At 42.4% G+C, this 25,018-nt stretch overlaps 1 protein-coding gene across 1 annotated transcript in view; it reads left to right on the top strand.

Annotated features, from left to right (window-relative positions):
* The first annotated feature begins 13,902 nt into the window (after positions 1-13,902).
* Positions 13,903-25,018, top strand: part of GFRA3 (GDNF family receptor alpha 3) — a 51,430-nt gene continuing 40,314 nt past the window's right edge. The window contains exon 1 of the mRNA XM_063445197.1: positions 13,903-14,367. Within this exon, the coding sequence (XP_063301267.1) occupies positions 14,328-14,367 (40 nt within the window). The 5' untranslated portion in view covers positions 13,903-14,327. The remainder of the gene's footprint in view (positions 14,368-25,018) is intronic.

Consider the following 25,018-nt stretch of genomic DNA (forward strand, 5'->3'; position numbering starts at 1 on the left):
GCAAGACTGGAGCTCATTCACTGGCGGAAAGCGTAGGCTGATACCATCAGTCAGTGAATGAGCTCCTACCCTGCACTAAGATGTCCTCTCAATTTTGCAGCTTAAAAACCAAAAGCAGTGTGGGATAACGCACCCTGCTATACTGCAAGAACTGTTAAAAAGAGTTCAAGGTGTTGCCTTGGCCTCCAAATTCCCCAAATCTCAATAATTGAGCATCTGCGCTGGAACAACAAATCCGATCTATGGAGGCCCCACCTCGCAAATTGCAGGACTTAAAGGATCTGCTGCTAATATCTTGGTGTCAGATGCCACAGGACACATCCAGAGGTCTTGTGGAGTACATGTCTCAATGCATTAGAGCTGTTTTGGCAAAACGAAGGGGACGTACACAATACAAGGTTTTAATGGCTGATCAGTGTGTATGGTTTTGTTATAGACTTTCTGAAGTCATTAATGTTTATCAGATGTTTGTTTTGTGCTGTCACTTGTCTATTGTAATGTGTAAAACCCAACCAAAACTCGCTGAGGACAAACAGGGAGTGGATATAATTAAAACATGTAACATATGGAAAATGTATCCAGTTTGCAGCTTTTTGGAATCCGAAACAAAGAAACCATTCTAATTCTACTGATCAGCAGGAAGCTGAAGGAAGAGACAATGGACTCTTCAATTGACTGAGAAGGTTCATTCTTATTTCTGTATGAAAAGAAAAATCTCAGCGTAAGACAAGGAGAGAGGGCAGATCTTTTGAAGCAGAAAATCAGGCAGCCAAAGGGTCCTAAGTGTGTGAATGGCAGACTCACAACCAGATTTAGAAGATGTTGCAAATGTTAAGTTTCAAAAACGACCAGTGTTATTTACTAAAGTGAGAATTCAAAGTGAATTTTAAATGTAGGGCCAGAGTAGTCGAACTGAATGCATAGCTGATTTAGGGTATTTTTCCAGTTTGGCTCTTTTGATCTTATGTTTGAATTTTACTTTGAATCCACTCTCAATTATTGCATTTGTAATATTGTGATTAAATTCCACCAGGGATGTGGGTCTACCAGCGGAGAGATATTGTCAACGAGGGTCAAGCCAATGGCTGGCCTCCAGGAGGGCTTGTCCTACCAGGCTTGTCAGGTAGAGATCCCTTCTACCTGATCTCATTCTTCTTCTAACCAGGTATTGACCCCTCTGCCTTGAGGTCTCCGAACACCATCTTTACAAAAATGCGTGTGGCTCACAGACAAGTTCTTAGCTCAATACTAGCAGACCCTATTGCAACCCTCCCCGGGAAGGTACACTCCCTGGCAACAAGGAACTGTGCAACCATAAAGCATGTTCAAAGACTCTTCTACTGAAATCCCTGAATGAACCAGGCAAAAAATACAATTCCTAATGGAACTATCATACAATAATTTCTTTTGAACAAGGACTAGCTTTTGCTGACTTGACCTTTAGCATGTGGTGCAAACCATTTAAATATAAACAAACAGAAATAAACTAAAGAACAAACAACATAATAACGCATAAAACATATAATACAATCACAACTTTCTAACATATGGAATAATAGAGATAAACAGATGTAACTAGTTAGTTGTTTGCATTTCCTAATTTGCATATTCAAATTTTAAAAATCAATATCTTTCAGAATAACCAACAGAGGAAGCTAGAGAGTCGTAACACCCTGTTTGTGTTTTTTGTGCAACATTAGCTGCAAGCTTAGACAGTTTATATGCACCTTACAATATCAGTACAATAGTGATTTTTATAACAAACATTTCTCTTGTAAAACATTTCTCTGAGCAAAAGATGAGCAACATTAGCAAAATGCATGGAAACCCTAAATGTATTTTTCAATGTAGCAAAAAGTAAAAGTCATACGCATGCGCAGGACGTACACCCAGACAAAATTACCATCTAATACTTTACTTAAAAATGCTGATTTAAAAATAATATACAGAATATATATTATTTGCTCAGAGATATTTGTGATGTTTTTGTTCTTTAAAAAACACAACTAACCAAGCTAATGCAAAAATGCCATAGATACTAAAGCAGGAAACAAGAAACCAAATCTGGCTCTGCAGTAGGGGTACCTAGGCACAACTGGAACTCCCTTTGTGCACTCATGGAAAAGAAGTGTATATCTCAAATGCACTGTCCCCCTCTCTGAGCTGTTGTAAATGTTGAGTATATTGTGTTTTATCATGTTTTCCATCTGTGAACACCTGCTAGGCAGCTTGATGCCAAAACCATCACCCACATTGACACTGATAACACTGAAAATACGCTGATTGCTCAGGTTAGCATCCACACAAGTGACGTTGCTCTGTGCTCAACATCTCTGCAACGAGCAAAGTTAACACATTTCTCATGCAAAATACATGGATATTATGAAACCTCTAGAACTGCTCACAAAACATTCCATGGATTTTTTATGGTTAAAGGGACAATCTAAGACACATAACAATTAAAGCTTGGGGTAGGGGTTATATTGCCTATATTGCCAACATCACTACTCCAGATGTTGTGGACTACATCTCCCATGATGCTCTCAAAACCATAATGATAACAAAGCATCAGGGAAGATGTGTCTATAGCATCTGGAATGGAATGGAAGAGCCAGTTAGTGGCAGAACGTGCGTCGGGACGGTTTATGTGTATTGGTGCTCTAAAGATATGGGACAACACTGCAGCACTGGACAATTATATACACCATACACGCTTTTTCGTATTTTAACTGTTTAATATTCTCATTTATCATTTAATTTGTATTCGCGTTATAGACGGACTGGGTATTATTGCTACTTTCTGACTATATACTTGTTGCAGGAGTGCAGTCTTGGTGGGTGGCGGATTTTAGTTAAGGGGTGCCCTCGAAGGCACGTAAGTTTAGCAATCGCTTAGAGACTTTCTTTTTCTCCAGGCTATACTCGCGCTTCAGTTACAATATAAGTTTTCTATATACCCTTGTCCCCCCCCCCCTCTTTACTGCCTTGGGATCGTGTTTATGCTACACTTTACACCCCCCCTAAAGGTATTGGTGTAGACACTGTTTATGTGTCAATTTTTATTTCATTTCTTCCATTACTACCAATCTTACCAGTGTAACTGGATAGTTTTGTATCAGCTTTCTGCAATTATACTAAAGTTTATTCTCTAAAGGCTACAATCATTTAGCTTCTTTCCACATTGACTGTTTTTTAGAATGAATCTTTGACACCATTTAAAAAGGTTTATAATAGATTTATAAATGTATTACCTTGAATTTTAATACTGTTTTTAAATTCTAATAAAAGTTAAGTTTTAACTACTGGGTTACTTCGGTACTTATAGGGTTTTTTTTCATACCCTTTTCCATATTCAGCTCTTTTTTTGTATATAGCATCTGGAATGCCTAAGGCTAACCTACACCTGGCCTTGAGTATCCTAAATATAGGGTCCAGGTTCTCTGAGCATGTATACATACATCTTTTTTTGTGTGTGTGTGTGTGCGCAAGATTGGGAATTGCATGTGAAGTATATTTTGCTCCAAATAGGAAATTAATATAAAATTAATATGTTTCTTTTTCTTCTTCACTAGTGCAATGTGAGCCTTGGTTTTGTCTGCACTAAATTGGATTGTGATGTAATTTGCTAAATCTTTAATATACATTTACAATAAAATGGAGATTCACATGAAAAAAGTTAACACAATTTATAGGCGACTTTCCCTTATTTATTCAATGGTGTAATATCCAGAGAAGTCTTAATAAAATGGTATCTAGCAACACAGTTAGATGGCAGGATGCTCTCTGTAAAATAACATGTCTGATTTTCATGGCAGGGGCACTTTAAATGTTATATTTGAAAGCTTTAGTAAATGATTCAACAGTGTACGAAGGAGAAAAACCCACACAAAAACACGTTCGGCACAATGACTTCTGGGGTCACTACAGAGATTTATCAGTTCTGTTGAAACTGGATGTACTAACCAATCAAATATGGAAACAAAAACACAATCAAGAATTATTGGTCTATCTAATTTTCTTATTTGCCCTTTCCCCAACTAAGATTTCCTAATAAAAAACAATCCCTGTGGATGGGTATGTATTAATCAAGTACAAAAGAGAGAAAAAAATTGTAAAAATGAAGAGTATGTAAAAAACAGTTGAAATAATAAACATTTTGTCTAATTTTCCTCAATTGAGCCATAACTGACAAAAATCAAGATAGCATATATGATTGCACTACAATGAAAAATAGTGAATGTAAATTTGTGTGATAAATATCATTTGCACATAATAACATGTTCTACAAACACACTACTGCATATTTTTTAAGTGAGGTCAGTCAGCATGCTAAAATACTATCATATATAAATATATTTGTATAGATTTGATATTCAGTGGTTCACTTTCTATTTGATTAGTAGATTATCACTGGTGCAAAAAAAAATACTTTTAGTATCTATACTCACTAGATGTTCACAAATACTTTTTTTTATTTTTTTTTAGCAGGATAGTGCACCCTGCCAAAAAAATATTTAGGAATGGTTTGAGGAACATGACAAAGAGTTCAAGGTGTTTCCTTTGCCTCCAAATTCCCCAGATTCCCTGCTGGAACAACAAACCCGATCCACGGTGGCCCCACCTCGACACTTGCAGGACTTACAGTATTTGATGCTAATGTCTTGGTCCCAAATACCACAGGATATGTTCAGAGGTCTTGTGGAGTCCATGCCTTGACAGCAGCACAGCACAAAGGGGGACTTTCACGATGTTGGGCAGGTGGTTTTAATGTTGTGGCTGATCAGTGTATATGTGCAATTAAGAAATGTATTTTTTTTTTTAAATCAATATTTGATTAACATAATGGATGTAATATTAATATAATTTTTACTAATTAAAAATGTATAATTATTATTTGTTCTTAGTGCATGCCTTACTATTAGGCTTGCAATTGTACTGAGTACAGAATTCTTCCAAACATTAAGCTGATTCTCCAAGAGCAATTCAAACGATAGCAATTGTTAGCTGTGGTTTTGTTAAGTGGGAGCCCAACAGCAAGTGCAGGATTAGAATATATAGGACAGGGGCCTCTAGTTAATGATGTGGTTAGTTCATATAGCATGTAACAATCGTTATTGATTACGCTAATGCTTTATAAACATTATTCAGTTCTATTATGTATCAATACCTTCCAAAGGATTGCATAACAGTCTCATTGATTTGGTAAAAATTTTTTATCCAAGTGTGTTTTAAAGTTAAACATATTAGTGTGCTATTATTATTTTTTTCAATGAAATCAATATTTAGATTTTTTTTCTTGTGTGTGACATATGCTGACATAGCAAAGTGACAGCTGTCTGTTTATAGAGGACATTGGTATTTGGGACAGTTAACTGTGCAGGTCACAGGAATCTCCTATGACCTAATACTTCTATAAAATTTAACTCCTCTTTAATAAAAGTAAAAAAGGATGATTTATTGACTGCACTGACTACCAGTGTTTGCTGTTCATTCTGCCCTAGATATTCAATACATTCCTCCCATACAGTGCGATCCTACACTGACCCCCTGAATGCTTGTATAATGCTCAACAACATTTATACTTACTATTCACGCCAAACAACTGATTCAGGCTTCTGTCACAGTTACCAATATTTTTTAATACAGCTTCTAATATTCATTGTTTGTACAAATTCAAGCTATATCACCTTGGGGTTACCCCAAGCAGCATGGCCACCTTAGTGGTTTGATGTGATCACGGTGCTTGGTGTCTGTGTCTGTATAATTTCACTTTGAAATGGGGAACATGAAGAGTTGCTGCCGGAGGTGTAACTTCACTTTCGTGAGCAGCAGAGAACGAGAATTCCATGCGGGCTAATGTCAGCTCTTTGGATATGTGGCATCTGGCATCAGCACCAGCGAGGGGGAGTAACGTCATCGAATCGTGCTGTTGGAGAGCCTCGCTGCAAAACAGAAAGTCCTCCCTTCCTCCCTCTCTACCTTCCTCCCTCTCTCCCTTCCTCCCAGCTTCCTCCCTCCCTCCCTTCCTCTCTTCCTTCCTCCCTTCCTTCCTCCCTTCCTCTCTACCTTTCTCCCTCCGTCTCTACCTTTCTCCTTCTCTCCCTTCCTCTCTCCCTTCCTCCCTCTCTCCCTCCCTCTCTCCCCCCTCTCTCTTTCCCTTCCTCCCTCTCTACCTTCCTCCCTCTCTCCCTTCCTCTCCACCTTCCTCCCTCCCTACCTTTCTATCTTGCTTCCTCTCTCCCTCCCTCTCTACTGTCTTCCCTCTCTCCCTTTCTATCTCCCACCCTCTCTCCCTTCTTTCCTCTCTCCTTTCATCTCTACCTTCCTCCCTCCCTCTCTTCCCCCTTCCCTCCCTTCCTACCTCTTGTCCTTCCTTCTGTCCTCTTCTATTCTCCCTCCCTTCCTTCAGTCAGTCCTTCCTTCCTCCATCCACCCTTCCTTACTCTCTCCCTAGATCTTCCTTCCTTCCTCTCTCCCTCCATCCCTTCCTCTCTTCCTCCCTGTGGTCCTTCATTCCTTTCTTCCTCCCTCTCTTACTTCTGTCCTTCCTTCTTTCCTTCTTCATTCCTTCCTCTCTTTCTCTCTCTTCTTTTCTTCTCTCTCTCTCCTTCTCTTTCCTTCAGTCACTCCCTCTCTCTCTCAAGAGAAAACCTTTCAATTTTGACCCATTATGAAAGCACAGTTATTTTGTGAATATTGAATCTGTCTCTGTTGTCTCACAGTTACTGTGATTTTAATTAAAGCAATGGAAAGTCTCTGTACTCTTCCCCTAAAATATGTATCTATATATAATGTCACAATGAACACCATCTGTTGTTAATTCCAGTGAAATTCTATACCGTGGGATTCTGTTTGATACAAGGGTTGCTTTTATAAAATAATGTTAAATTCACTAACGACAAACCAGGGATGTGAATACACAATGTATATGTGAAGAGAGAATGTCAGAGCTCTGGGAGGTAAAATACATCACTTTTGCATCAGAGAAACAAACTCTGAAAGGTTTATACTATGTGCTGTGCAGGTGTCCTAGTTTAGTGACTGTAAAACTACAACACCCATGATGCATTGCCTGATCCAGTTCTGGGAAGCATCATATCAAGTACCTCTTGACCACCCCTACTTTAGTTTTTAAGGATCCTTATCCTTAAGGTACTTTTTTCAATACAGAGCAGTCGTTTTATTTGTCCACAACCCAAGTAGTGTAAAACATGTTCATATTCATTTACAATAAAATTAATTTTACTGACAGCACATGCGAGACATTGCATCTTCACTAATGTGTGAATTTAGGGAATAACCCTGAAAGAGTTAAGGTTAGTCAAATAATGCCTTACCAGTAGTTCTCACAGAAAGCAAAGCTGCACCTGGTAGGGAGAGAAAGAGAAAGTTATTTTTACATTCCAGTTTCTTAAAATAGTGTTTTAGGAATACATTTGGTGCATTGTTGTGCTTATGTTTCAGCCCTGGTATGAGAATTTCTGCACCAAGCAATTGTTTTAACCTCTGTCTGCTCCCATGTCTTCTTCATGAACACAGTGAGATTTAGTGCCTGGGGTGTTTATTTTTCTACAGATAGATCCGAGCAGGGTGCTACATGGGAAGATGTATTAGTGCAGCACAAGGTTCCTTGTGAAAACTCTACTGTGCTCCTAACACTTTCTGATGTGAGGGTCCATTGTCTGATTAATGGTTCTCCTACCCTTTCTGTGACTTTCAGGCCTCCAGATATCTCAGATACTGTTGTGTCTCTCAACCCCCTCTCCCCCATGCTTTCTTGCCACCCGTTGTCTCTAAATTGTGTGTGTTGGCACTCCATGTCTTCTAGCCCTCCCTAACTCCTTTAGCCACCTCTGTCCCAGTTAGCCTCCCATGTCTTTTATGCTCCCCTACTTCTGTCAGCCTCCTAGGTGATTCTCGGCCTCCCACAATGAAGCCTTAATATATTTACTCCTCTCTTTCTCTTTCTTCACCGATTAAGGCACGGTTTTTCACTAAATTGTGAATTGACTGAAATTGAAAAGGAAATTTCAAAATGTAACTGCGATGCAGACTCACACACACTGCAGACTGCAGTCTGACATACAAACACAAATTAAAATTATGTCTACCCTTCTTCTGCCCCCAAATAATAGCCCTCATTCTTTAGCTACTCAGTCAATCTTACTATTACCTCTATACCTAATAACTGGCATCCCCACCCACTGGCCCAAATTGAGTCATCTATCGAATTCCCGAGGTTGATATTCCCATTCATTTGCTCTTACAACCGGGACCGGACTAACCCTCCTTGCTGCCCCATGGCCATTTTCCTCAATGCACCTCCCTCTCACCCCTTGAGATATACGTATATGCTAAACGTTTGGAGTATGTGACTGTATGGGTGAATGCAACTAGTTTGGGGCATGATTGGATGACTGGTGACTGTGAATAGATGGGTGTATGACAAGTGGAACAGGGCTGAGAGAGGTCGTGTGTGGCTGCTTTGATGTTGTATGTGAAAGGATATGCTACTTATGGTGTTGCATGTGTGAAGGTAGGCTACTTGTGGTGTTGCTTGTGTGAAGGTAGGTTACTTGTGGTGTTGCTTGTTTCTGGGGACTCTGCTTGTGGGATTGTGTGCGAGAGGATGCTGCTTGTGGGGTTTTGTCTGAGAGGATGCTGCTTGTGGGGTTGTGTGTGAGAAGATACTCCTTGTTGGGTTGTATATATGGGGGAGGCTGCTTGTGGGGTTGTGTGTGAGAAGATACTTCTTGTGGGGTTGTATTTCTGGAGAGGCTGCTTGTTCGGTTCCATGTGTAGGAGGCAGGGCCGGCGCTACCTGTAAGGCGGACTAGGCAGCCACCTAGGGTGCCCCTTGGGAAGGGGTGCCGCCAGGAGCGCCTGCCCCCCTCATGCTGCAGCCGCCCGAGCGCTCTGCAGAGAGCCTCAGGCGGCTGCAGCTTTGCCCGGGCTGGTGCGTCCATGAGGGTGCACCGCCCGGGCGCAGCCAGAGGAGAGGGGCTGACAGGAGGGAAGCGCTCAGCGCTCCCTCCTGTCACTCCCTCACTGTAGCGTGGCCGAGCCCTGTATGGTCCGCGGGTACAGGGAGCATCTGTCTACTGTACCCGACCGGACTAACAGGAAGTGCACACTGAGTGTGCACTTCCTTTTAGTCCGGCCGGGTACAGGAAACAAAAGCTGACCCGCGGACCATACAGGGCTCGGCCACGCTACAATAGAGGTAGGGGAGGGTGGGGGGGGAGATAAATTCGAAGGGGGAGGGGGAATTGAAGGGGGGGAGGTAAATTGAAAGGGGGGGATAAATTGAAAGGGAGGGGGAATAAATTGACAAGGAGGGTGGGGTATAAATTGAAAGGGAGAGGATACATTGAAAGGGAGTGGGAATAAATTGACAGTGAGGGTGGGGGATAAATTGAAAGGGAGGGGGGGATAAATTAAAAGGGATGGGGGGAATTGAAAGGGGGGGAATAAATTGACAGGGAGGGTGGGGGCATAAATTGGAAGGGAGGGGGGGCGGAGCTTGAACTCGGAGCTGAGCGGACGTGTGCTGCATGAGCTCCCGACCGGTAGATTGTTTTTTTGGGGAAAAAAAACAGAAATATCCCAGCGACTGATGCCATACTAGGCTAAATAGTCTGGGTATACGGCGACAAACCGGCAGGTACCTTTCCCAAAGGTCCACGATACCGTTAACCGCGGCTGCAAGTTGAGGCCTGCAGACGACTAGGAAGGGGAAGGACGGCCGACTTCCCTGCCAACTGGTGCGTCCAGCAGACACACTCTACTCCTACCCCCCCCTCTGGACCGGTGGGGGTTATCCCGGTCCCCACTGGCCGTCACCCCGAAGCCTCTCTGGAAACAGAGTCATCGCACGCGGAGGAGCCGCACCCGTGATGGCGGCCCAGCGGCACACCACAGCAATGGACAGAAGCACCAAGCCAGGCACTTGGCCCCTGAATGCTTTTGATCGGCAGTGTCAGAGCTTCTGGGCGATACTCTGCTACCGGGGGCCTATCCCTCAGACAAGCGGTAAAGACGGTGGCCCCCTGGATCCGCCCGGTCACCCGGCGCCGCTACTATGGGCCCCTGCCTCAAATCCCCAAAACGGCCACCCAGCAATGCAGACAAAAGCGACTGACTAAACAGGCAGGGGAACCACATGGCACTCATGCCGACACTCAAACCCACAGAAGCTGGAACATCAACCTAGCTCAACAAACGTGCACCTTACAGGAAACTAGAACCTGGGACCAACATGGCGCACCCCCACACTCTACAGCCCAGAGGCGGGAACCGGAAGAATCAAGGAAGCTGAAAAGGCACACTCCAAGCCCCCTCCGACTACCCCACACGTTCTCCACTGCCCCCTCAGCCATGCTGCTGGACTTTCCCACAACACAACTGACCATAACAAAACCTGGCCTCCACACAAACCTCTCACCTGATCCGGGAACCAGTGCACGACACAGCTCCTGTCGTCCCCTCCACGCCACAGCTGCAAAGCGAGAAGCCGCAAAGCTGCACACTCCACTACATGCAGAGAGAGCTGATTCCCGGTCCAGAAGCGCCCCTGAGGTGAACACCGCAGGCAAGACACGAGTAGCAGCAATGGGCATCGACTAAAAGGACTAACTCGGTGCCTCATGAGCGAGCACACCTCCATGGGGACAGTCAGCAGCCACCCGTTTATCCTGCCAGACCTCATCCTGAGGGACAATACGGGACTTTCATTTACCTGATCAGGCCTTTATGCGATATTCCTCAATATGTACGCCGTTCTAAATGCTAACTGCTAAGTAACCGTTGCAGTCTCAAGAATGCTTACTCACCCACTAACATACCCTGCATTAGCATGTTTCCATAGCCTAGCGTTGTGCAAGGATAGCCAGCCCTGTTAGCATGATCTATCCCTCTTCTCTTAGCTATTAGACATAGAAGATTTAGCATGTTTTAGCAATGTTTTATGATAGCAATGTTATGCTTAGTGACTCTCTTTTTTATCCTTTAAACCACGCAAATCATATGTCCGCAGATCACATCAACATGTAGTGAATCATATTGTCTAGTACTCAGTAACTGATCTACAGCAACTGTTATACTTAACCTGCCATACTATGCATACCTATGCAGTGTAGTTTCACCAACTATTAATCTATAAAAAATTGTGCAGAATATCCCACATGCCAACCAACTGTTAAATGTCTGTTTGTATGCCTGTCAAAGCTGTTGGGGCATGTCGAGCCCACTTGTTATACTTTCATGCACGCTAAAAATAAAGAATTTAAAAAAAAAAAATTGAAAGGGAGGGGGGTATAAATTGAAAGGGAGAGGATACATTAAGAGGGAGTGGGAATTAATTGACAGGGAGGGTGGGGGATAAATTGAAAGGGAGGGGGGGATAAATTAAAAGGGATGGGGGGAATTGAAAGGGGGGGAATAAATTGACAGGGAGGGTGGGGGGATAAATTGAAAGGAGGGGAATACAATGAAAGGGAGGGGGGGAATAAATTGACAGGGGGAAAATAAATTGACAGGGAGGGGAGGAAGAAATTTACAGGGAGGGGAATTGATGGGGGAGGGAAGGGGAATGAAAGTGGGGAGGGGAGAAGAGAGTGACAACGGGGAAGAAGAGAGTGACAAGGGAGGGGGGAGAAGAGAGGGACAAGCAGGGGAGAAGAGAGTGACAAGGGGGGGGGGGAGAACCCGGTGAAGAGAGTGACAAAGGAGGGGGGGAGAAGAGAGTGACAAGGGAGGGGGAGAGATTGACACCCATCACACACACACACAATGCACCCCTTACACACAGAAAAACATACAATGCATTACACACACAGACACACACATACAAGCAATGCAACCCTTACACACAATGCATCCCTTGCACACACAGAAACACACCTTGCAGCCCTTACACATACAAACACAGATTCACACAATGCATTCCTTACACACATATCAGGACATCCCCTACACACTCCACCCCCTGTGAACAAACTCATTGGTGGAACATGAAGGTGGACCCTGGGACCCAGACCTTGAGCTGTGTAAAGGGCCCCCAAAAAATGGAGCTTCCCGTTCTCCCAGAACATTGATTTTTGTGACCACAGTTACAAACAGCCTCCAGAGAGCCTGTTCTACACCAGACCAGTGGAGCCAGACTGCAGTTAGAGCCCATCATCATCCTCATCTGGTTGTAAGTAGGCAATCTAGTATATTATTCGTGGCACTAATCTCTAATTTACCTCACATTAAAGAAACACTATAGTCCCCAGAACCACTTCAGCTTAATGTAGTGGTTCTGGTGTCTATAGCCTGTCCCGGCAGGCCTTTTAATGTAAACACGGCGGCACTGCAGCACTGGCATTAGTTAACATGGCAGATCATATGGAGGGGGCATTGTGATGTCACATGGGGACGGGGGACGGCAAACTTTACTTTTGCCTAGGGCGGCAAAAATCCTTGCACCGGCCCTGGTAGGAGGGAGGCTGTTGTGGAGTTGTGTGTTTGTGGATGAAGCTCTTTACGGTGTAGTATATGTGTGTGTATGTAAATAAGGGCTGTAGGTGGTTAGGGACTGTAGTGTATGTATAGGACAGGGGTAGGCAACCTTCAGCACTCCTGGTGTTGAGTACTATATCTCCCTTGATGCTTTGACTGTAGTGTATGTTTGAGGAGGTAATAAGGTCTATGGTATGTGTTTAGGGTGATATGGATTGTTGTGTGTGTTGTAGTGGTGACAGGGGCTGTTGAGTTTGTTGGAGTAGTGTGGGAGGGAGGTATTTTATTTGTGAAAAGTTCAGTTTATTTCTCTCCCTATCTTCTTACCTTGAGACAGGGAGTGGGGAATACTCTCTGGTGGTCCAATGGGTGCATCTACCTATGTCTATTCCTTCAGAGGGTGCACATCACCTGCATTGCTCCTTCCATAGAAGCGTTGCAATAGTAACTTGTGGCAAAACTTGCAGTTGAAATACATGTGGTCTGCACCCTCCAGGGATCTTTGATCTCCCACTGGCTGTGCCACCACCCTTTTATCTGCTGCCTGTCTTTCATTATGTGTGCAAAAATTGTGCAATTGTACATTGTCTGCAGAGCAAAATACAAAGGGTTATATAATAACACTGTGCAAAAAAAATAAATAAAAAAAATAGACATTAATAAATAATTACTACCTTTTTTTCCCCCAAATAGCGCTAGTAGCAATCAATTAATTAATTAATCAAATATAGTGTTTCGTAAATTTAACAATTGTGTGATTTTTGCTACTCTATCACGGTAGACAAATTATTTTCACTTTCTTGGTTTTGGACAGACAAGGTGCAATAAATGAAAACTGGAAGTATGTGTTCCTTATTGCATATTATTTTTTTTCTGCACATCATGCAATTTTGCAACAATTTTTTCAGTTATAAGTACCCTTAAATCTGGTATTTATTAACTGATAATCATTCTGCACTAACCAGACAGAATAAAACACAGCTCGTGATATATTTAAAGTTTTAGGGGAATATTAGTTCACAAATGCAAGCGTCCCTTACTGGCCATTTATAATATTAGAAGGGGCAGATACACTATATTCAGCAATGATCGATCCAATAGACACAATGGGATAATAGTCAGAGACGTTTCTAATGAACAATGCCAGACAGTTTATTGGCTAACAGTGTGTTGTGGTCTACTTTACCAGGAAACCCCTGCCTTCAAGAAGGCACATGTTTATCATGGATGGAGCCCACATTGTGCACCTTTATTCCCCAAGATCAGAGAACGCATTTAAGGAAAGCAGACAATATAGTAAAAGCCCATTGTGTGTGTGTGTATGAGAACAGGGGCGGGGAGAATAATGGGAGGGAGGACTTCATGACTGCTCCATAGACACTTCCCTCAAAGCCTGTGAGATCCACTGATTGCTTCACAAAGTGCACAGCTTCATCACACTGACAGCTCTAAGAGATATCAACTCTCTCTCCAGGGGATAAAACCTGCTCAAAACTAATTGTTCCAACGAGCATGTCCAGAGCCAGGCTGTGGACACACTTTGAAGGCAACTCAGCTACCTTTACCAGGACACAGTGTGTATGACACCTCCAAGAAGGTATATGGCCCCTTTCACCCCTACACTAGCAGCCACCTAATTCTGGGATGACACTTGTGGATCAACTCGTCGCTGGATACATAGTAGCTAAGGAATAGACTTTGTTTTCTGTGTTCTAAGATCCGTCGATAAAGAGGGAGAGCTGCTGGGGTCCCACCTGAAGCTCTGGATGAACGATGCTTGGATCTAGCTGTGGACTGTAGAAGACTCCTGTGGTCATTTTCCAAACATGATGTCCCAGTGGATTATGCTGCTAATCGCAGTAGCTGGTAAATGTCTCATTTAAATCATTAGCTTGAAACAGACTTGCAGAGCCCCAGGGCAGAGGCACTCATATTAAACAGGTGCACATTTAACCTATATAGAACGTGTGTTGGTACAAATATCATTAGTTACAAGCATACAGGTGCACACACACACGTCTATATAGGTAGTCTCTTAGAGGTATACTGGCAGTCTGGCACTGGGGTTTAGATGTTAATACCTTCTTGAAAAAATATTAAATGATTTTTTTGTGTATGTGTGTATTCAATCCACATTAAATTATTTGCAGATAAATTATTACTACCCAATGATTTTTTAAAATCTTTATTTTTTAAACACTAGGGGGTTATTTTACTAAGCTGTGAATTGCAGGAAATTGAATGCCTCTTAATATTGGATATTCACCTGCCTAATGCTGTCATAGAGTATAGTGATAAAAAGGGAATATAATCTGTGGAGTGCTGCTCCCCATCCCCAGGTTGGTGTATTTATTTTTTTAATAATTTAGAGTGCCCAGCGATTTGTTCATTCATAGCTATGGAGTCTCCTGAGATACAGATAAAGTCATTGGGATAAAACATCGTGTAGCATTCGGAGCCGGGGCTTAGCTAAGTGAAGTGATGTCATTCCAGCCCTAACTTTCAATATACAGCGTGGAAAGGGTTTTATGTAAAATTAGATAGATGTTATATAGAGCACTTACCGCAGGTTTCCAGGGCAGAGCAATGATGGCTCTTCAGATGATTTTGAATTAGAATAATAGAAACACTTATCTAAAACCATTATCCAGCACCTGCCCTGTCTTGCCAGATGTATCTGTCCTTTCCTTTCTTGTAGTCTCATTATTCAGTATTGTACTGTTTTTACTCACACTGTGCATATCTCTGATCACTTTACCGTTCTCCCTCTGTTATTTGTGATGGGTGAGCATAGGCTGCATGTGTGGTGGCTGTTAGTGGTGTGTTAGGGTTGGCTGTGAAAGGTGTGTATGTGTGTGGTGGCTGTGAGTGATGTCTGAGTTTTGGCTGTGAGTGGTGTGTGCAGTGTGTCTTTGGAGTTGTTGACAATGGTTTGTATGGGGGTGGCAGCTTTAAGTGGTCTGTAGGTGTCTGTGATTGGTGGGCATTATAGTTGCGTGTGTTGTTTGTGTGGTGGCTGTGAGTGATGTGTGTAGTGACTGAGTGGGGAGTGTGTGTGTGCTTATTGTGAGTGGTGTGTGTATGTGGGTAGGCTGAGTGTGAATTTAGAATCCCCACACACATTTCATTATTCCTGTAGAGCAAATATTTTATTCTTTTTGCCCACTCTTACTTTTGTTTGGGTAAAGGGGATAAACTCCCTATTGGCCCAATGTAGAGTACTTCTGGGACTCTTCATGGTGGTCTTTTGGGAGGGGTTGTGGTCTGCACTGTAGGCAGTAAATCAGAGCTTCTTCAAGTCCAGCTGCAGCTCTCTGATTCATTAAATGGAGGTGACCTGCACCCACCATGCTACCTCAGCTGTAGATAAGGGATGCAGGCCAGTGACAGAGATTCCTGTGGTTGCAGCTCACTCAACAAGAGCCAGCACTCCAGACAAGTGTTTTTGTCCAAAATTAAAATTTTCAACAATTCCAACTTTATTAAATAATCCCGTCAGTTGCTCTTTGGTGTTATTGAAGGGGAAAACTAGAGCTCATTGGGATCCAACTCCACAATTTTTTCCACATTTTTACCGCCATAGGAAACAAATCATCCTCTCAGCATCCTACATCTCCGTTCAGTTTGCTTTTTGCATCTTGTAGCCTCTCTTTTCTCCATCTCCCAGCTTCCCTTCCTTCTCTCTTGCACTCTTTTGTTTCAGTGTTCGATTTCTCTCACACTGCACTTACCTCTGTTCGATTTCTCTCACACTGCACTTACCTCTGTTCGATTTCTCTCACACTGCACTTACCTCTGTTCGATTTCTCTCACACTGCACTTACCTCTGTTCTATTTCTCTCACACTGCACTTACCTCTGTTCTATTTCTCTCACACTGCACTTACCTCTGTTCTCTCTAGAAATTCTACCTCTGTTCTTAGTAACTTTCTGTCTCTTCCCTGCTATCTTGCTTGCAGTCTATCATTCATCTCTTGTTTTCATTTTAACATTTACCACTGTCTCTCCATCAGTTGAAATCATATTAGGGTGTACATTAGGGAGAAAAAAAAACTACCCTTTAAGCCTTACTTAAAATATAATAATCTAAAAATGAATTACAAAATACACATCATTTTTTTCTTTCGTTATACAAAAAAAATATACAATTATTTTTTTCTTCAAAATCATAAAATGCTAACCCAAACATATGGAAAAGTGCTCCCAGAGAAATAATTGGGGGACTTTAAGTACAGTTTGGCCATAAATTAGGTTGTGTGTGTGGTGGGGAGGTTTCTAGGGTATAACATATTCTCCATTAATCTTTGACCCTAATCACTTTAGCTAACCAAATCTCAAACCTAGTAAATTGTTAATAGATCATTGGTTAAGCTCTGTGTATACCATGTATTGTACACTGACCGGGTCTGACAGTTCTCTACTAGTTAGAAAAAAGAGGAATTGGGGGCCCACCCGGAACATGTATTATTTATCAATTGTGGTGCTGCCGTAAAGGCCAAAATCTATACACGTTTCAGATTAAGGAACAGCGCACACATAAATATACAGTTTAACATTTTACAAGGATCCTTAAAAACCCCTATCTCAGCAAACAAATATAGTGAATAAGCTTCACCATATGGGGAGACTTTGTTAAATGTAAAACTGTATATTTGTGTGTGTGCTGTTCCTTAATCTGTATTTTGTTCTCTACCAGACGTGATGGATACTGCATAGACTTATAAAAAATTATTAAACCATGAAACAATTTTTTTTAGCTTTCCCTAGTTTTCAGCTAATATTAAATATATAAGCCTGTAGATGTCATTGCACTGACTGATATCAGGCTTGGCACATGTGTCCTTCTATCCTGCAAAAACAGCACAATTAGCCACTCTAACGAAGTTTAATGAAACTGGGAGAACTTGTGCTTATTCCTAGTCCAGGGGTAGGCAACATCAAATGTTGTTGGCTACATCTCCCATAATTCTCTTACAACCATAATGCTGGCCAAGCATCAGGGGAGATGTAGTCCACATCATCTGGAGTGCCGAATGTTGCCTTACTCTGATCTAATGGAAGCATTTCCACTATGATACGAGGTGTTGGCACTTGGGGTATCACAGTGGTCCCCTGTTTATTTACTCTTAAGCTGGCGATGTTTGATGAAAGGGAGCATACATTGTGTAGGATAAGTTGCTGAGCTGTTTTGTAATTTCAATTTGTTTGTTACTTGTAATGTCTGCATGTGAGACTCTTGTAACTTGCTATGTAATGGTTAATCATTTCAAATGGACTCAGGACCTGCTCACTTACCAAGCAATATTAATAGCTTGAAACATTATGTCCTGTTATATATATTGAATAATCCATAGTTGTGATGGCGTTAAATTTTAGAAATGAAGAGTTAAAGGATATTTTAGGCACAATTTCAAGTATTGGTTTCAATTGCAAAAAGTCCCTAATGATAAAATTCCCGCTCTAAATGGACGTTCAGTGGGATATGGTTTTTTTGCTGTAAGTGCTCATTGATATTGAAAATAGAGGTGTTAATATAAAATGACAATCAATTTAGGAGAATTACGTGGCTGATTCTGTGGGTTTTAAAAGTTCTATACCTATTCTGTCTCAAAGTCTCCGTTCCAAACTCAGAGAATCACATGCAGTTCTGCACTCATCTTAATGAACAATTGTGGTACTCTGTACAATGACATGCACAGTCTGTGTTTCACTCCTTCATGAAATTTTACTATTTGTATCTAAGGCATGAATAAAATATATGGACATTTCTTAAAGGACCCTTAAAGTCACCCCAGCCACTTCATCTAAATGAAGTAATCTGGGTGTGGTGGCCCTGTCATTTTAACCCTGCAGTGTTGAAGTGATAATTATGGGACACAATATTAAAAATAATGTGAAAATTAAGAAAATGTCTTACAATGTAAAGGTTTACAATTTTGTAGAAATTGCAATGTTTACATTGCAGGGTAAAAAACACACCTCTGGTGGCAGTCATACTGATAGAACCGCTTTCGCCTGAGCTAAATAAAATGATAGCAGCAGTTGATTGGAGGGGTGTGGCATTTGGCCGCACATATCTATCTCCAACCACTGGTTGACCTCTTGCGTACGTTATAGACTATAGTAAAATTGTTCTATCATCAACATGGGAACCAGAATGCACCTCTGAGTGGCTCAACAATCTGTAGTCAACAATTGTATCTCCCTGTTCTGTGTGCATGTACTTTGTAATTGGTAGTTTCACTGTGGTGGTGTTTTGAGCAGATTATTCGCTTATGACCTATCTCTATACACTATCTTTATAGTCCGTACTTCGTGTATTATTATTATTGCCATTTATATAGCGCCAACAGATTCCGTAGCGCTTTACAATATTATGAGAGGGGGGGATTTAACTATAAATAGGACAATTAAAATAAATCTTACAGCAACAATAGGTTGAAGAGGACGTGTACTTAACTACATGTACGTATCTATTGTATCTATTGTTATTTCTTTCTCTCTGATTTTATCTTCACTTTTTTGTTGTATGCGTGCTTATACAGTTTACAATAAAGCTTGATTTAAAAAGAAACATTCAGACTGTTGATAATTTTATGCTGATGATTTTAATTGTGTTTTAAAAATAACTAAAACGCCTTATCTACATATTTGTGTATGAAACAGGGTGGAGTAGTTGGCTTTAGTTGTTTCAGACCTAAGCCGTCATGAGATCCATTATAATTGTAATAAATTAAATCTCCGATGTGTTTATATTGGCTCCAGAAAGTAACATCTTATATTCCCCCAGGAGATAAATTGATTGTTCCTGGATTTCTTTGTGGAACTTGTGGTTTGAAATGAGTTGACACGGGGACAAGGGATATGGGAATGGTATTCTCTTTGATTGTCATAGGCATCTGGTATCTATTAATCATTTTTAATTCACTTTCTTTCATTGCATTATCAGTCAAGTGGGGGCTGCAAAGTTGCATATATTTTCTACAAGGTTGTGAATTATATACAAAAAAAGTGAAAATAAGTTTGTATCTATGCAGCGGGACACTATAGTGTTAGGAATACAGCTCTGTGCATTTACACACAACACTGACTTTTTATACACTCAACACCCGCATCTATACCAACAAACAGCCACCGTACCACATACAGCAACCTCGCACACAACACATTGGCTCCCCATACATATAACACACACAGAGCTTCCACACAGCACACGCAACCTTCCTACATACACAATGCCACCAGCTTCCACACAACAGCCATTATTACACACATACAGGATCTTTAAACACAACATTCAACACATTGTAGACTGGTGGAGTGAGAGTGATAAATGCTGCGTAGGAGTAAAACAGAGGAAAGATAGACCTTCACAGAAACAACATGACAGGGGCATGGAGGTGGAGAACAGAGACATGTGCAGCAAGATATAGATAGAAAGACACTGAAACAATGAGACTGGAAGAAAGAATGATGAGTGATTGGAAGAGGAAGAAACTTGAAAGACAAAAAAAGATGGAAAATGAGAATGATGTGAAATACATGCGGGGGTGAGCAAACTGAGTTTTTGTCTAGGATGGTAATAATCATTGCACTGGCTCTGAAAGGTGCTTATGGTTTTTTCAAACATACTACTGAAAATAATGGTAAACACTGCCACAGATAGTTCAGTGTGCCCTGCATTTATGACAATATTTTATTTTTCTAGTCAAATCCAGAGCCAGATTTCTCATAAGGTGGCACAGGTGGCTGCCTAGGGTCCCGGCCTTAGAGAGTGCCCACCACGGTAAGGGGGCTCTCCATAACCAAAATATCTCACTGCTCAGCCTTGTGCCCCCACACTACCTTGAGGGAGTTACGTTGTCCGAACCTCTATTGGGAGCAGTTCCCGGCACTTCACAATGACACCAAGTGCCAAAGCCACTGCGTGCAAAGACTGCGTGCAAAGACTGTCAGGGAACTCTTGAAGTGATTTGTTCCTGATAGAGGTTATAGACCGTAATGCTCGTCCACTGGATCACCGTGGCTCTAGCTCCTAAGCTCAGCCTCCACTGTATCACCATGGCTCTAGCTCCTTAGCGCAGCCTCCACTGTATCACCATGGCTCTAGCTCCTTAGCGCAGCCTCCACTGTATCACCATGGCTCAAGCTCCTTAGCTCAGCCTCCACTGTATCACCATGGCTCAAGCTCCTTAGCTCAGCCACCACTGTATCACATGGCTCTAGCTCCTTAGGTCAGCCTCCACTGTATCACCATGACTGTAGCTCCTTAGGTCAGCCTCCACTGTATCACCATGACTGTAGCTCCGAAGCTCAGCCACCACTGTATCACCATGGCTCTAGCTCCTTAGGTCAGCCTCCACTGTATCACCATGGCTCTAGCTCCTTAGCTCAGCCACCACTGTATCACCATGGCTCTAGCTCCTTAGGTCAGCCTCCACTATATCACCATGGCTCTAGCTCCTTAGGTCAGCCTCCACTATATCACCATGGCTCTAGCTCCTTAGGTCAGCCTCCACTATATCACCATGGCTCTAGCTCCTTAGGTCAGCCTCCACTATATCACCATGGCTCTAGCTCCTTAGGTCAGCCTCCACTGTATCACCATGACTGTAGCTCCGAAGCTCAGCCTCCACTGTATTACCATGGATCTAGCTACTCAGCACACGTTCCCACACACCACCAAGGTAATTACACCTCTCCTGCCAAAGGTAATCACGAAGGGGCCAAATGAGAAACTTCCACACACACTCAACCTCCTTTCCCGACATACTCAGATACTAGACACACAACACTCTCAATCTCAACACTCTCCTGCACACACACAGACAACATTTAGACTTCTACGCACACAAAATAAAAAAATCAGCGCCCACAGACAACACGTAACCAGCACACACAAACACACTCACCCCAATGTACAGCCTCTCCACACACAACATTTAACCACTAAAAACACAATGCCATAAATTATACCAAAATAAATAGTAAATGGATTTAAAAAAAGCGCTTCTAGTTCTTAACCCAATTAATATCTAAATTAGAGAAGTGTTAAACTCACAAAATCTGAGTGGATTGTGTGCCACTTTCACACTGATTGCCCCGGAGGGATCAAGGTCCTGGTGATTGGCGGATCTCCTGGAATAAAACCAGATTGAAGACATAGACTGATAATGTCTCAGCTAGCTTTATTGTTTCCAATACAGATAAAAAATTATTTAAATAAAATAAAACTAATAAATAGCTAATAAATGGATGTCAAATGATTTAAATATATTAGAGCAAGGTAGATCCCCAGATGTTTTAAAACTACAGCTTCCATGATGCTTTGCCATTCTAAATTGCATTCCAAAGGCATGCAAAGCATCAAAGGGAATGTAGTTCTAAAACATCTGGGGATCTACCTTTTGGGGAACCCCTGTGTTAGAGTATATGTCAAATAACTGCAGAGAGCCCTGAGCAATTAGGGATTATTCTAGTTTACAGTGAACGAATAATCTAAATGTTATTAAAGACAGGAAGCAAATATTTGCTTATCTTTCTTTACTGTAACTCCCAGCAGCAAAGAAGTAGTTAACAAGGTTGTAAAAAATTCAACCAATCATAACATCATAGAACAATATAGTGTCATCAGACTCCTCTTTCTTGGTGATGCCGATCAGCGGTAGTAGTAGAATCAACCATGTAAACTGGAACATTCTGGAACCATAACTCAGGTGTATGCAAAGAAGTCAACCATGTAAACGTGCTGTCGAGTAGATCGAAGTGAGATTTTCACACTAGGAGGGAAGAAGAGAAATCTCGTGAAAGTATGGTCTCTTACATAAGAGAAAAAAACACAAGTACGCACTTAAGTGATAGCTCCGATTATCTGGTAGGGTTGAAAGGCCATAATGATAAAGTGCGATGTAGGGCTAAATCTTACTAGGTTAACAAAAAAAAACCATATACCTACAACAATCAAATTGCAAGATGTACATGCAATAGTAATAGAAAAGAAGACTTACCCTAAGGGTGGGTTCCAGAGTGAACGAAGGGAGGGAAAACATTCGCCTCCTGTCTTTTTAATAACATTTAGATTATTCGTTCACTGTAAACTAGAATAATCCGTAATTTTATGGCAAGACAGGAGGCTTCATATTTGCTGTTTTAACGCTCTTGAATAAAAGAACAAGCCGCGTGTGATGTAGGTTTAAAATAAAAAGTTTGAAAGGTAGATTCCCTTGACCAATCTGCGGAGGATAAAATATCCGCCAATAAGCTGCCTGCACGAAAGGCAGAGGATGCGGCCGCTCCTCTAACGGAGTGGACACTGAAAGATTGATCAATTCCTGCTTGGGTAAGTAACCATCTTATCCAGCGTGCGATCGTGGGGGGAGAGACCGGTTTGTGAGGTCTAACGTAAGAGACAAAAAGAGGTCCAGTAGGGAAACGTAGAGAGATAGTGTTCTCAATGTAACAACGGGTACACAGGGCTACACAGAGAGACGGTCTGTCGGAAAAGTATGGATAAAATACTGAGGAAGAGTTAGTCTTAGTGCGTCTAGTAATAGTAAATCTGACACCGTCTGGCGCAAAGGTCACAGCATGAGAGTCAAAGGCCTGAACGTCTGAAACTCTGCGGAAGGACACCAGGCACAGGAGCAGGGACAATTTCGTAGAGAGTTGGCGTAAGGATAAGGCCTCGTTAGAAGGCCTGGAATCCAACAGTGTGAAAACCTTAGAAATATCCCAGAAGTTAGAGTATTTAGCAGCAGGTGGCCTCGTCAAACGTATGCCCCGTAGGAGCCTGCACACGGAAGGGTGTTTCCCAACCAAGGAATTATCAATAGTGTCATGGGCCGCCGAAATGGCAGGGCGAAAAATATTAATCGATCGGTATGATTTACCTTGATCGAAGAGGGATGATAAGAAATTTAAAATTGATGAAAGAGGTGTTGAAACGGGATCGAGGTCCCTTTCCAGACACCAGCTGACCCAAATCCGCCATGCGGAGAGATAGGTTCGTCTGGTTCCTGGAGCCCACGAATCCCACAGGAGTGTCTGAGCAGTGTGCGAAAGTCCCACGACATGCCAGGCTCCCCTGAAACTGTCCAAGCTACTAGTTCAAGATGGCCCTGTAGGGCGAGTGGATGGTAATCGCCCGTTGGGTTCCTGGGACCCGCAAGGAGCGAGGTAGTAGGATGGGGTAGTCTATTGATAGTTCTAGGAGGGTGGGGAACCAAGTCTGGGCCCTCCATAGTGGAGTGATTATTACTGTCTTGACCATTTGTGCTTTGACCCGATGAAGGGTCCGTTGAATCATCGAGAAAGGAGGGAAAGCATAGGCTCCTCTCCGCGGCCCAGGTTGCAGAAAAGCATCGACTGCCAGAGATAGAGGGTCTGGTAGCCAGCTGAAAAAAACGTCTGTCTGAGGCGAGATGCAAAGAGGTCGAGCGTGAGGGGCCTGTGTAATAGGTGAATGTGGTGGAACAGGAAGGGGTCTAATTGCCAATCGCTGGCATCTCTCCAATGACGTGAAAACCAGTCTGCGACTAAGTTGTCGGGTCCTGGGAGATATTCCACTCGAATGGACAGATTCCTGTCCAGGCAGAATTGGTACAGATCCTTGGTGAGATCTGACAGAAGTTTGGATTTGGAACCTCCGAGGCGGTTTACATACCGCACTGCGGGGATGTTGTCCATCCGTAGTACCAGGGAGCAGTTGGAAGCATCCTTGGAAAAGCTGCGGATCGCGAAGGATCCAGCAATGCGTTTGAGACAATTTATGTGGAGTGCCTGTTCTGATGGGGACCAGAGACCCCCTGTGGAGGTTCGGGCACATGTAGCGCCCCAACCCAGAAGGCTTGCATCGGATTCCAGGATAAAATCTGGTTGAGATCCAAAAATCGCTTTCCCATTCCAGGCTTCCATATTGCGAAGCCACCAGTGAAGTTCGATGAGAACCTCGTCTGTCAGAGATATGAATTGATCGTAAGAGGTTGAGCGATGCAAGTAGGACGTTTTCAACCGTTGCATTTCTCTGTAGTGTAAAGGCCCGGGATAGCTTGAATTGATACGGACAGGAGTCCAAGAATGTGTGCAAGATCGCGGAGCCGAGGTCGCTGTGAAGAGAGTAATTTTTTTAATTTCTTTCTTTATGTTTTTGATTTTGGGATAAGGCAGCTGCAAAGTTGCCTGAACCGAATCTATTTGAAAGCCCAGAAACTGGACTGAAAGGGTTTCAGATCTGATTTCTGGAAATTTATGACAAAACCAAGGTTTTGAAGGAGAGCAGAGGTCATGTGTGTGTGTGTGTGTGTGTATGTGTTTGCGAAGAAAATGTTGGTCTTGGGCCACAATCAGGATATCGTCTAGATATATGATGAAACGTACTCCCTGAGAACGGAGTAGTGCCATGACCGGCTTCATTAACTTGGTGAAACACCAAGGGGCGGAGCAAAGTCAGAAAGGAAGGCAGGTGAACTGCCAAATTTCGTCTTGCCAGAGAAATTGCAGGAAGGCAATTGACAAATGAC

This window comes from Pelobates fuscus, chromosome 3 (genome assembly GCF_036172605.1).
Source record: "Pelobates fuscus isolate aPelFus1 chromosome 3, aPelFus1.pri, whole genome shotgun sequence".
Classification (NCBI taxonomy): Eukaryota; Metazoa; Chordata; class Amphibia; order Anura; family Pelobatidae; genus Pelobates; species Pelobates fuscus.